The 13,293-nt window shown below is 40.6% G+C and overlaps 1 protein-coding gene across 3 annotated transcripts in view; it reads left to right on the top strand.

Moving 5' to 3' along the window:
- ZRANB3 (zinc finger RANBP2-type containing 3) overlaps positions 1-13,293 on the top strand; it is a 310,204-nt gene that overhangs the window by 117,213 nt on the left and 179,698 nt on the right. For all 3 annotated transcript variants that reach the window (XM_025405290.1, XM_025405292.1, XM_025405291.1), the window contains exon 3: positions 10,228-10,246. In XM_025405290.1, coding sequence (XP_025261075.1) covers positions 10,228-10,246 — 19 coding nt within the window. The remainder of the gene's footprint in view (positions 1-10,227; positions 10,247-13,293) is intronic.

Below are 13,293 nucleotides of genomic sequence, written 5' to 3'. Positions count from 1 at the left end.
AGTGAAACCCCGTCTCTACTAAAAATACAAAAAATTAGCCGGGCGCGGTGGTGGGCGCCTGTAGTCCCAGCTACTCAGGAGGCTGAGGCAGGAGAATGGCGTGAACCCGGGAGGCGGAGCTTGCAGTGAGCCGAGATCGCGCCACTGCACTCCAGCCTGGGCGACAGCGCGAGACTCCGTCTCAAAAAAAAAAAAAAATTTGAGTTCCTTACAAGTTCATAAATTATTGTCCACAGGCCAAACCAGGCCCACCAGTTATGTTTATAAATAAAGTTTTGTTGGAACACAACCCTGCTCATTCATTTATGTGTTGTCATTGGCTGCTTTTCTGGTATAAGAACAGAGTTGAGTAGTTGTGACAGACATTGCATGCATGACCTGTAAAGCCTGAAATATTTACCATCAGAAAAAACTTGCCAACCCCTGCCTTAGACTATATTGGTGAACAACCTTTTAAGAATTAGTGACCTAAAGAAAGTTTCTGGTACAGTGCCAAAAGTTATGACTTTAGTTTGATACATACAACCTTCTATTAAGACTAGATGAGGCTGAGGTGGGCAGATCATGAGGTCAGGAGTTCGAGACCAGCCTGGCCAACGTGGTGAAATGCCGTATCTACTAAAAATACAAAAAATTAGCCGGGCGTGGTGATATGTGCCCGTAATCCCAGCTACTTGGGAGACTGAGGCAGGAGAATCACTTGAACCCAGGAGGCAGAGGTTGCAATGAGCTGAGATCATGCCATTGCACTCTAGCCTGGGCAACAGAGCAAGACTCCATCTAGAGAGAAAAAAACAAAAAGACTGGACGAAGAAACAAAATATGGATTTATCAGAAGAGTGAACTCATAGAGTCCATGCTAATAGGATGTTATTTATTTATTTATTTTTATTATTACTATTTTTGAGATGAAGTCTTGCTCTGTTGCCCAGGCTGGCGTGCAGTGGTGTGATCTTGGCTCACTGCAGCCTCTTCCTCCCCGGTTCAAGCAATTCTTCTGCCTCAGCCTTCCGAGTAGCTGGGATTATAGGTGCCTGCTTCAACGCTTGGCTAATTTTTGTATTCTCAGTAGAGATGGGTTTTCACCATGTTGGCCAGGCTGGTCTCAAACTCTTGACCTCATGATCCGCCTGCCTCGGCCTTCCAAAGTGCTGGGATTATAGGCATGAGCCACCACACCCAGCCGGGATGTAATTTAATAGGAATAAATTCAAAGTCCTAAGTTCAAAATTGAGAAAAATACGAATACCTTTTTGAAAAACAAATTAGGCCCTGTACACTGAAAGAGCTGCAGTGACATGGAGATCACCAGTTACAGAAATGGTAGTCTCGAATTGATAGAATATTGTATTTTGTCCCTTGCCCGTGATCCACGTACCAAGATCTTTCTCATTCAAAAGCATGTTATTGGCATTCCTTACAAACAGCACTCAAACAACAACACAGTTATAAGTGAACAACATAGAATACTAAGCAATACTACATATTTTTAGTAACAATACTAGACATTTTTCATTTTTGTCATCATATTGTGAGTTAAAGTGCCTAAGAGAATCTGTCTAACCTTGTATGCCCCTCTCTTAAGAGTATAAGTAGCATGCCTGTAAAAAGACAATGTAAAAAAAACCCTCCAGTTTATATGTGTTCACCCTTATTCCTTCCAGGGTGCAGCTTAGTGAGTCTTACTCTAACCCTTGAGCCTGCGATCTTATTTCCTATAACATTGTTCATGTTTTAAAAACCTGTGAATTTTTGTCAGTGGCATACTTAATATGTTGCCACCCATTGAATGTACACTTTAATACTATCTGAGGTTGCAGTTTTAAAACACTGTATTTCTGATCTATAATTCAAATATGCTTATAAATAAATAGACTTCTAGAAGGATACATAAGAAAGTAGGTCCAGAGGTTGCTTCTGGGAAGGTGCCTGGGGAGCTGGGAGACCAGGTGACAGGGTGAAGAGAAATGTTTCACTGTATATTCTATTGTGCCTTTTTACTGTTGGTCAGTGTACATGTATGGCCATTCAAGTAAATCAGTGAAATGTCTTTGAAAACCTGTATCTTCTCCAGAATCATCGTCTAACCTAGGCATAGTCCATTTGCAAATCATACAACTATGACAAGCCAAAGATTTAACAAGTGCACCGAACACGGTGTGATTAGGTGGTTGTCATCACTTAGAGAAAATACTTTAATTAGTTGGATAGGTATATGAAAACCAGTTTACACAGAAATCCAAGGAGAACTGATCAGTAAAAAAAAAAAGTGACAAAAGAAATGGTTTTTGTTTGTTCAAAGGAGGTAGAAAAAAAGTAAGGGCAAAAAAATGCAATGAAATGTGCAGCACAAGGCTTGATACCTTTAACAGTGGAAGTCAAGAGTCAGAAGCTAGTAGATGAAATTAAGAACAGGCATGTAGGGCCAGGTGTGGTGGCTCACGCCTGTAATCCCAGCACTTTGGGAGGCTGAGGCCGGTGGATCACGAGGTCAGGAGATTGAGACCATCCTGGCTAACACGGTGAAACCCCGTCTCTACTAAAAATACAAAAAACAAAAATACAAAAAAAAAAATATTTGGCCGGGCGCGGTGGCTCAAGCCTGTAATCCCAGCACTTTGGGAGGCCGAGACGGGCGGATCACGAGGTCAGGAGATCGAGACCATCCTGGCTAACACGGTGAACCCCGTCTCTATTAAGAAATACAAAAAACTAGCCGGGCGAGGTGGCGGGCGCCTGTAGTCCCAGCTACTCGGGAGGCTGAGGCCGGAGAATGGCGTGAACCCGGGAGGCGGAGCTTGCAGTGAGCTGAGATCCGGCCACTGCAGTCCAGCCTGGGTGACAGAGCGAGACTCCGTCTCAAAAAAAAAAAAAAAAAAAAAAAATACAAAAAATTAGCCGGGTGTGGTGGCGGGCACCTGTAGTCCCAGCTACTTGGGAGGCTGAGGCAGGAGAATGGCGTGAACCAGGGAGGCAGAGCTTGCAGTGAGCCGAGATCGCGCCACTGCACTCCAGCCTGGGTGACAGAGCGAGACTCCATCTCAAAAAAATAAATAAAAAATAAAAATAATAAAAAAAGAACAGGCATGTAAAATGTGGAGAGCAAATGGACATGATCCTTATTGCTGCAATTTTCCAAATATATGAAATTCATAAATGTGCAAGATATGGAGAAACAGCCACTTCTGCTACATGTGCAGACAATGACCCTCAGTATGTGTCTCCTCCGTGTATATGTTTCAGGGGAGGAGAGGTAAGAGAAAGGGTTATATGGTAACTTCCAGCATTCCTCTTGATCTAGGGCTATAAAAGCAGCAGAATACTATATCTTATTGAAAGCGCAGCAAACAGGACATTTCCAGAATGGAAAGCAGGCATGGAAGCCCACTGTATCCCTAGCATGTGTTCACAGTTACCAATGGAAACAATGGTTACTTTTAGTAGCCCTCCTGCTAAAATAACTTAAATTAGAAATGGGTTCTTGGCTGAAGAAAGTAAGCAAGATTTCTGGTTAAAAAGTTTTAAGAAGAGGAGGAGCTACATGAGCATGTTCAAATGCCATCTTTAACTATAATAGAAATCTTTCACATTTCTTCAACAGGATACACCCATGCTAAAATGAAAATAAAAGGTTTTTCTTTTCCTTTTCTATCCTTTTTTTTTTTTTTTTTTTTTTGAGACAGGGTCTGGCTCTGTTGCCCAACCTGAAGTGCAGTGGTACGATCATGCCTCACTGTAGATTAAACCTCCTGGGCTCAAGAAGTTCTCCTACCTCAGTCTCCCAAGTAGCTGGGGCTAGAGGCACACACCACTACACTTGCCTAGTTTTTTATTTTTATTTTTAGTGGAGAGGAGGTCTTGCTATGTTGCCCAGGCTTGTCTCAAATTGGTACACTAAAGTGATCCTCCCACCTCAGCTTACCAAAGTGCTGGGGTTATAGTCATGAGCCACCTTGTGCAGTCTCTCGGTTTTGTTGGTTTGTTTTTGTTTGTTTGTTTGTTTTTTTAGATGCAGTCTCACTCTGTTTCCTATACTGGAACACAGTAGCATGATAATAATAGCTCACTACAGACTCAGCCTCCTGGGCTCAAGGGATCCTCCTGCCTCAGCATCCCGAGTAGCTGAGACTACGGGCGTGGATAACACAGCTGGCAAATATTTTTTAATTTTAAATTTTTTCTTTTTTGTTTTTGTGGGTACAGAGTAAGTGTATATATTTATGAGGTACGTGAGCTATTTTGATATAGGCATACAATATATAATAAGCAGATGTATCACCTCAGGCATTTATTATGTTGCAAACAATCCAATTATAGTCTTTTAATTATTTTTAAATGTACAATTAAATTATTATTGACTATAGTCACCCCATTGTGCTATCGAATACTAGATATTATTCATTCTATTTTTATTTACCCATTAACCATCCCGACTTCCCCCCAACCTCACCACTACCCTTCCCAGCCTCTAATAATCATCATTCTATTCTCTATCTCCATGAGTTCAATTGTCTTAATTTTGAGTTCCCACACATAAGTGAGAATGCAAAGTTTGTCTTTCTGTGCCTGGCTTATTGCACTTAATATAATGATCTCTAGTTCCACCCATGTTGTTGCAAATGACAGGATCTCATTCTTTTTTATGGTGAATAGTACTCCATTGTGTATATGTACCACATTTATCTTTTCATCTGTTGATGGACATATAGGTTGTTTCCAAATCTTGGCTATTGTGAATAGTGCTGCAATAAACATGGGAGTACAGATATCTTTTGGTATACTAATTTCCTTCCCTTTGGGTATATACCTAGCAGTAGGATTGCTGGATCAGATAGAAGCTCTATTTTTACTTTTTGTGAGGAACCTCCAAATTGTTCTCCATAGTGGCTATACTATTTTACATTCCCACCAACAGTGTACGAGTGTTCCCTTTTCTCCATATCCTCGTCAGCATTTGTTGTTGCCTTTCATTCTAACTGGAGTGAGATGATATCTCATTATAGTTTTGATTTGCATTTCTCTGATGATCAGTGATGTTGAGCACATTTTCATATAACTGTTTGCCCTTTGTCTTCCTTTGAAAAATACCATCTTTTGTCCATTTAAAAAATTGGATTATTAGATTTTTTTCCTAAGAGTTGTTTGAGCTTCTTCTTTATTCTGGTTATTAATCCCTTGTCAGATGGATAGTTTGCAAATATTTTCTCCCATTCTGTGGGTTGTCTCTTTGTGGATTGTTTCCTTTTGTGTGCAGAAGCATTTTAACTTGATATGATCCCATTTGTCCATTTTATTTAGTTGCCTGTGTTTGTGGGATATTACTCAAGAAACCTTTGCCCAGCCAGGCACCGTGGTTCACCCCTGTAATCCCAGCACTTTGGAAGGCCGAGGCGGGTGGATCATTTGAGGTCAGGAGTTTGAGATCAGCCTGGCCAAAATGGTGAAACCGTGTCTCTACTAAAAATACAAAAATTATCCGGGTGTGGTGGTGTGCACCTGTAGTCCTAGCTACTCGGGAGGCTGAGACATGAGAATCACTTGAACGTGGGAGGCAGGGGTTGTAGTGAGCCAAGATTGCACCCCTGCACTCCAGCCTGGGTGACAGAGTGAAACTGTGTCTCAAAAAAAAAAAAGAAAAAAGAAAAAAAAGAAACCTTTGCCCATTCTTGTGTCCTGGAGCATCACTTCAGTGTTTCCTGATTTGAGGTCTTAGATTTAAGTCTTTAATCCATTTTGATTTGATTTTTGTTTATGGTGAGAGATAGGGGTCTGATTTAATTCTTCTGCATGTGAATATCCAGTTTTCCAGCACCATTTATTGAAGAGACTGTCCTTTCTCCCAGTATATGTTTTTGACAGCTTTGTCCAAAATGAGTTCACGGTACATGTATGGATTTGTTTCTGGGTTCTCTATTCTGTTCCTTTGGTCTGTGTGTCTGTATTTATGCTAGTACCTTGCTGGTGACAGTAGCTCTGTAGTACAATTTGAAGTCAGGTAATGTGATTCCTCCAGTTTTGTTCTTTTTGCTCAGGATGGCTTTGGCTATTCTGGGTCTTTTGTGGTTCCATATAAATTTTAGAGTTGTGTTTTCTGTTTCTGTGAAGAGTGTACTTTTTTTTTTTTTTTTTGTAGAGACAGGGTCATTCTGTGTTGTCCAGGCTGATCTCAGTCCTCCATTCAAGCAATCCTGCCTCAGCCTCCCAAAGCACTGGGATTATGGACATAAGCCACTACACGCAGCTTAGTATCTTTTACATAACTGGACATTCCTTCTCATTCTCTTTTGCTGGATTCTTCCCCTCTCTTGACCTCTCGTTGTAGTTCTCCAAGGCTTTTTTTGCCTTGTGGTAAAAAAACGCAATGTAAAATTTACTACCTTAACCATTTTAATTTTACAGTATAGTAGTGTTAACTATACCTTATTATGTTTTTTCCTCTATATAAGCTCCCCTTTTCCTCTTCCCTTCTCTCTATACTCTTCCTTCCTAGGTGATCACAGATAGTCCCTCGACTAAAATATCATCTATTTTGCTTTAGAGTAATTTCAGCTTCCCATCTCCTTACCTCCCTTCAGTTTTGCATATTCAGATTTTTGGATTATGTCCCTTCTGTTTCTAGAGTCTTTATTTAGAGTATATGTGGTCCACTAAATTATCACATATCAAGCTTCATTGCTTACCAGATTCCCTTTCATTTTCTCCTATCTTGAATCTATGTTAAGATGTTTTTATTGTTTGGTTATTTTCTCAAGTATTTTTACTGAGATAGTTTGCTTTAGTGGTGTAATTTTGGTAATCTTGAATAGCCTCAAACATCTTTTTGCCATCCCGTAACCAATCGGGGATATCTCGGCTGAGTATAAGATTCGTAACTTCTAGGCTGGGCACGGTGGCTCACGCCTGTAATCCCAGCACTTTGGGAGGCCAAGGCGGGCAGATCATGAGATCAGGAGTTTCAGACCAGCCTGGCCACTGTAGTGAAACCCCGTCTCTACTAAAAAAAAAAATATATATATATATACAAAAATTAGCTGGGCATGGTGGCGGGCACCTATAATCCCAGCTACTTGGGAGGCTGAGGCAGGAGAATCGCTTGAACCCACGAGGCAGAGGTTTCACTGAGCCAAGATCATGCCATTGCACTGCAGCCAGGACAACAGAGTGAGACTCCATCTGAAAAAAAAAAGATTCATGACTTCTGCTGCTTTTTGTTTCAGTTAGTTTAGATCCTGTTGCATTGTATTCTAGCTTCTAGAGTTGATGATTACTCCAGTACCCGTCCTAGTTTTCCCTTTATGGATAATTTTTCTTTCTTTCTGGACACTTGTAAGATTTTTTCTTTATTTGTAAAATTAATGAATTTTACAAGGGTAAAATAGATACTTGTCTTTTCTCTTTAATCCATCCTGAAACTTGGTTTCCCTTTTCACTTATCCACCAAAAGCTAGCCCAGAGAAATTTTCCTTTATTATTTACTTAATCGTTACCTCTCCTCCATCTGGTGCTTTTTCTCTTTTTGAACACCTGTATTTTGTAAAATAGGTCTTTTGGGACTATCTTCAAGTCTTTCTATTCCTTCAGTATTTCCATTTATTTAGCTTCCTGTTCTGTGCTTTGAGATAATCCATGTACTGCATCTTCCAGTCTCTTTATTTAGCTGTCAATAATGATCATCTTAAAAAAAAAATTCATGTTCTCATTTTGCTTTGAAATCTATACATGAATCTTCCCGGAAAAAAAAAAATCATGTTTTTCCAAGTATTGCTTTTTAGTTTTCTAGTCTCTCAACTTGTTTACAAAGAACGTAATAAATTTTTTACTCTTACATATGTTTTAAATTTCCATTAAAGTATTTGAATTTTATTTTTTATAAAGATATTTACTGGGGCCCGGTGCAGTGGCTCATGCCTATAATCTCAGCAGTTTGGGAGGCCTAGATGGGTGGATCACATGAGTCCAGGAGTTCTAGACCAACCTGAACAACATAGTGAAACCCTGTCTCTACAAATAAAAAAATTAGCTGGGTGTGGTGGCACACACCTGTAGTCCCAGCTACTTTGGAGGCTGAGGTGGAAGGATCATTACAGGTCAAGACTGCAGTGAGCTGTGATCATGCCACTGCCCTCTAGCCTGAGTGACAAAGGGAGACTGTCTCAAAACAAAGAAACCAAAAAACATATTTGTTCGGTAAGCTGACCGAATAATGAAATTTTTTGAATAATGAAATTTCATTTTCATTTAACTGTAATGTATTCCTTGGTTATATATTTGCTCCAAATGCTTAATTTGTTGTTGTTGTTGTTTTTGAGACGGAATCTCACTCTGTTGCCCAAGCTGGAGGGCAGTGGCATGATCTTGGCTCATCACTGCAACCTCTGCCTCCCAGGTTCAAGCGTTTCTCCTGCCTCAGCCTCTCAAGTAGCTGGGACTATAGGGGCGCGCCATCACACCTGGCTAATTTTTTATTTTTAGTACAGACGGGGTTTCACCATGTTGGCCAGGCTGGTCTTGTACTCCTGACCTCAGGTGATCCATTCTCCTCGCCTTCCCAAAGTGCTGGGATTACAGGCATTAGCCACCGTGCCCAGCCATAATTTGTATTTTATATAGAGAAATCAATCTTATAAGATTATATAATGTCAAGACTACTGGGAATAAAGGAAGAATAAAATAGAAAAAGTAGTTTTTTTCCTGCCTTTTTTTTTTTTTTTTTAGTTTTGTTTTGCTTTGTTTCAGAGATAGGGTCTCCCCCTGTTGTCCAGGCTGGAGTACAGTGGGACAATCACAGCTCAGCGTAGCTTCCAATTCCTGGTCTCAATCTGTCCTCCCACCTCACCCTCCTGAGCCACTAGGATAACAGGCATGAGCCACTGTACCTGGCCTCTTGCCAATTTTTTAAATATTCCAGCGCTTTTTTTAGGTTGTCTGGAAATATCCTCAGTTAAGGGATTGGTTTTCCCCCTTATCATATGTTTGCTGTCTCAAAGGAACACCCGGTAATCCTGACCATGCCTGCTATTCTTTCCCTTTGCCCTTTGTTTTTCTGCTACTTTATACTTGAGTTTATGCCCCATCCTCAATTATCATTGCATAGAATTTGTTTCTATAGGTTAATAAGGAAGAACTGAGAAAATAAAGTTTAGCAAAGTGATAGAAATAAAAACTCAGTGGCTGGGCGCAGTGGCTCACGCCTGGAATCCCAGCACTTTGGGAGGCCGAGGCGGGCAGATCATGAGGTCAGGAGATCAAGACCATCCTAGCTAACACGGTGAAACCCCGTCTCTACTAAAACTACAAAAAACTAGCCGGGCGTGGTGGCGGGTGCTTGTAGTCCCAGCTACTTGGGAGTTTGAGGCAGGAGAATGGCGTGAACCCAGGAGGCAGAGCTTGCAGTGAGCGGAGATCACGCCACTGCACTCCAGCCTGGGTGACAGAGCAAGACTCTGTCTCAAAAAAAAAAAAGAAATAAAAACTCAGCTTAAAGGTAGGCTTAGCAGATACACTACAGCATATGTAGTTATGTGTTTAACTTATGCTAATATGTAATTCACACTTATTTTCTTACATTTTAATGCAGCATTCTTCTCTTTATAGAGAAGACCAATCTTAAGGTTTAAGGATGAGGAGGGTGGTCATTGGTACAATCACTTACCACTTTACTCACATTTTTGAAGGGTCATTGTAGCTATCTTCATGGGCAGGCTGTGGGAACAGCACATCTGAAGCTCTAACACTCCCACATAGCCATATGCCTTTGGCAGCTGGAGAGTCATAAAATCAGCCCTGACCCATGTTCTCATACTTATAAACACCTCTCTCTGGCTTACTACTTTAGTATTTATGAACTATTTTGTGGCAAGCTACTTAATCAGAACTTTAAAAATGGTTCACTTTGGCCAGGCACGGTTGCTCACGCCTGTAATCCCAGCACTTTGGGAGGCTGAGGTGGGCGAAACACGAGGTCAAGAGATCGATACCATCCTGAGCAACATGGTGAAACCCCATCTCTACTAAAAATACAAAAATTAGATGGGCGTGGTGGCACGCACCTGTAGCCCCAGGTACTCAGGAGGCTGAGGCAGGAGAATCACTTGAACCTGAGAGATGGAAATTGCAGTGAGCCGAGATCCCGCCACTGCACTCCAGCCTGGTGACACAGTGAGACTCCATCTCAAAAAAAAAAAAGGTTCACTTTGATAATTAATTTTTTTTTTTTATTTTTTCCAGGTGTATGGTTGCTGATGAAGTAAGTATTTCAATGGTTGTTATGTCTTTTATAAGATTACACAGCTAGTTTTTGGTGTCTACTATTTTCCATGTACTCTTTCTCCATACAACTATATGTCTATATATGGGAATGGGGGGAGAGAGAAAGATGGGAGGGTTAGAAGGGAGGGGAGAGGGAATGAGAATGAATGAATGTGTGTGTTTGTGTGTGTGTGTTTGCAAGACATGCATCTGATACATATATTAATATTAACATTAGTGACCCCAAATTGTTATCTAGGATGCAGGAATGAGCTTTGAAATGCAGCCTGCCCAAAAAGCTTTTCTGTTATAATAGTACTTGCTTAAAAGCTAAAGGTTATTGTTACTTGTTTCCTATGAGTTTGAAATGTAGTGCTGAAATGGTATTTTATTATCACTCAACAGTTTGATACATTTAAATGGCATGTGCTTATATGTATCTCTATTCGTATTTTCTCTCTGAAATAGAGGCTCTTGTTACATGAACCATGATATTCTTTGTGTACATTCTCAGAGTAATATAAATCAATAAAGTTCTAATTTTTAACAACACTTTGAGAAATATGTTACTTTTTTTCATTATATCTTTAAGAATAACAGCAAAATGGCTGGGCTCGGTGGCAATGACTCTTTTTCTAACTATAACATCTAGTCTAAATAAATGCCTATTGAATGAATGAAGAGTTCAAACTAAAAAATTAGGTAATTATAAATCAGCATGAACTATGAACCCCTATATCCACATTTCTATATAGGACTCATGTTATTCCTTAAGGAAATCTTTGAATTCTCTATTCATGTTTTTCCTTAAAAAGAGACTACAGGCCGGGCATGGTGGCTCATGCCTGTAATCCTAGCACTTTGGGAGGCTGAGGTGGGTGGATCACGAGGTCAAGAGATGGAAATCATCTTGGCCAAAATGGTGAAACCCTTTCTCTACTAAAAATACAAAAATTAGCTGAGCGTGCTGGTGGGTGCCTGTAGTCTCAGCTACTCGGGAGGCTGAGGCAGGAGAATTGCTTGAACTCGGGAGGCGGAGGTTGCAGTGAGCCGAGATCGTGCCATTGCACTCCAACCTGGGCGACAGAGCCAGATTCTGTCTTAAAAAAAAAAAAAAAAGGGACTACTACAGAGATAAGCCATTGGTGGGAGTCTATATGTAAGCACAACTAAATCACAATTAATTGGGAGAATTTTTTGATGATTCCACTTCTATTTTTTAACAATTCAGTTTCCATTTCCTTCATTTCTAATGTATTTTGAAAAGTGTATGTTTTGCTGTTATTTTTTTTTTTTCCTTCTTTTTGAGACAGAGTCTCACTCTGTGCCCAAGCTGGAGGCAGTAGTGTGATCTCGGCTCACTGCAAGCTCTGCCTCCTGGGTTCACACCATTCTCCTGCCTTAGCCTCCCGAGTAGCTGGGACTACCGGCGCCCGCCACCACACCTGGCTAATTTTTTGTATTTTTAGTGTAGATGGGGTTTCACCACGTTAGCCGGGATGGTCTCAAACTCCTGACCTCATGATCCACCCGCCTCTGCCTCCCAAAGTGTTGGGATTACAGGCATGAGCCACCATGCCCGGCCTGTAGTCTCTTTTTAAGGAAAAATATGAATAGAGAATTCAAGGATTTCCTTAAGGAATAACATGAGTCCTATATAGAAATGTGGATATAGGGGTTCATAGTTCATGCTGATTTATAATTACCTAATTTTTTAGTTTGAACTCTTCATTCATTCAATTTATTTAGACTAGATGTTATAGTTAGAAAAAGAGTCATTGCCAGTGAAGAACTTAGCAATATAATTGGAGAAAGAAGACATAGACATTTGGGAAACAATAAACATAAATTTTTCTTTTGAAACAGGATGAATTCTTTTGTTCTTTGTTTTTTGAGTTGGAGTCTCGCTCTGTCGCCCAGACTGGAGTGCAGTGGTGCAATCTAGGCTCACTGCAAGTTTCGTGTCCCGGGTTCATGCCATTCTCTTGCCTTAGCCTCCCGAGTAGCTGGGACTACAGGTGCCCGCCACTACGCCCAGCTAATTTTTTGTAATTTTAGTAGAGACAAGGTTTCACTGTGTTAGCCAGGATGGTCTCAATCTCCTGACCTCAGGTGATATGCCCGCCTCGGTCTCCCAAAGTGCTGGGATTATAGGCGTGAGCCACCGTGCCTGGCCTGAAACAGGATGAGCTCTAAACTGCTCTTCATAAGTTAATTAATTTGAAAGTCCAAATGACTGAAAGAGACTTAAATGTTTTTAGTCCCTGAATATGTTTTCAACAAATAGAAATGTGAACTCATTCTCCAAAACCTCACGACTAGCCATAAGTATTTCCTCTTACATAATATACAGGTATAGAAAATATATGTCATATATGTATATGTATGTGTATAAATTTTTTTCCAAACAGACCAGTTTTATGTCCACAGAAAATATATTATAAAAGGTAACAAATAGTATCCTTTATGATTCCCACAAGTAAGTCATGGTGAAAAATCTTAGCAGTTATGGTACACCATTGGTACTTTGGTCCTCGCTTTGATGTTGTAGAAATTTAGATGGGCCTAAATCTATGGAATTCAGCATGGATTAAGATAAACATTTGATCTGCACCATAACCCTTCTGATACGGTTTGGCTGTGTCCCCATACAAATCTCATCTTGAATTGTAGCTCCCATAATTCCCACGTGTGATGTGAGGGGTGACCCAGTGGAGGATAGTTGAATCATGGGGGTGGGTCTCTCCCGTGCTGTTCTCATGGTAGTAAGTCTCATGAGATCTGATGGTTTTATAAATGGGAGTTCCCCTGCACACGCTGTCTTACATGCTGCAGTATCAAAGATGTGACTTTGCTCCTTTTTTGCCTTCCACCATGATTGTGGAGCCTCCCTAGCCATGTGGTGGAACCATGAATTAAACCCCTTTCCTTGATAAATTACCCAGACTCGGGTGTGCCTTTATTGGCAGTGTGAGAACAGACTAATACACCTTCTTAACTCTTACATTCTCTAACAAACCATTATCCTCAGTTAACATCAGTTAA

Source organism: Theropithecus gelada, chromosome 12, assembly GCF_003255815.1.
Source record: "Theropithecus gelada isolate Dixy chromosome 12, Tgel_1.0, whole genome shotgun sequence".
Lineage (NCBI taxonomy): Eukaryota > Metazoa > Chordata > Mammalia > Primates > Cercopithecidae > Theropithecus > Theropithecus gelada.
Note: the sequence above shows the minus strand (reverse complement) of the source record. Positions and strands in the feature narration are given on the sequence as shown.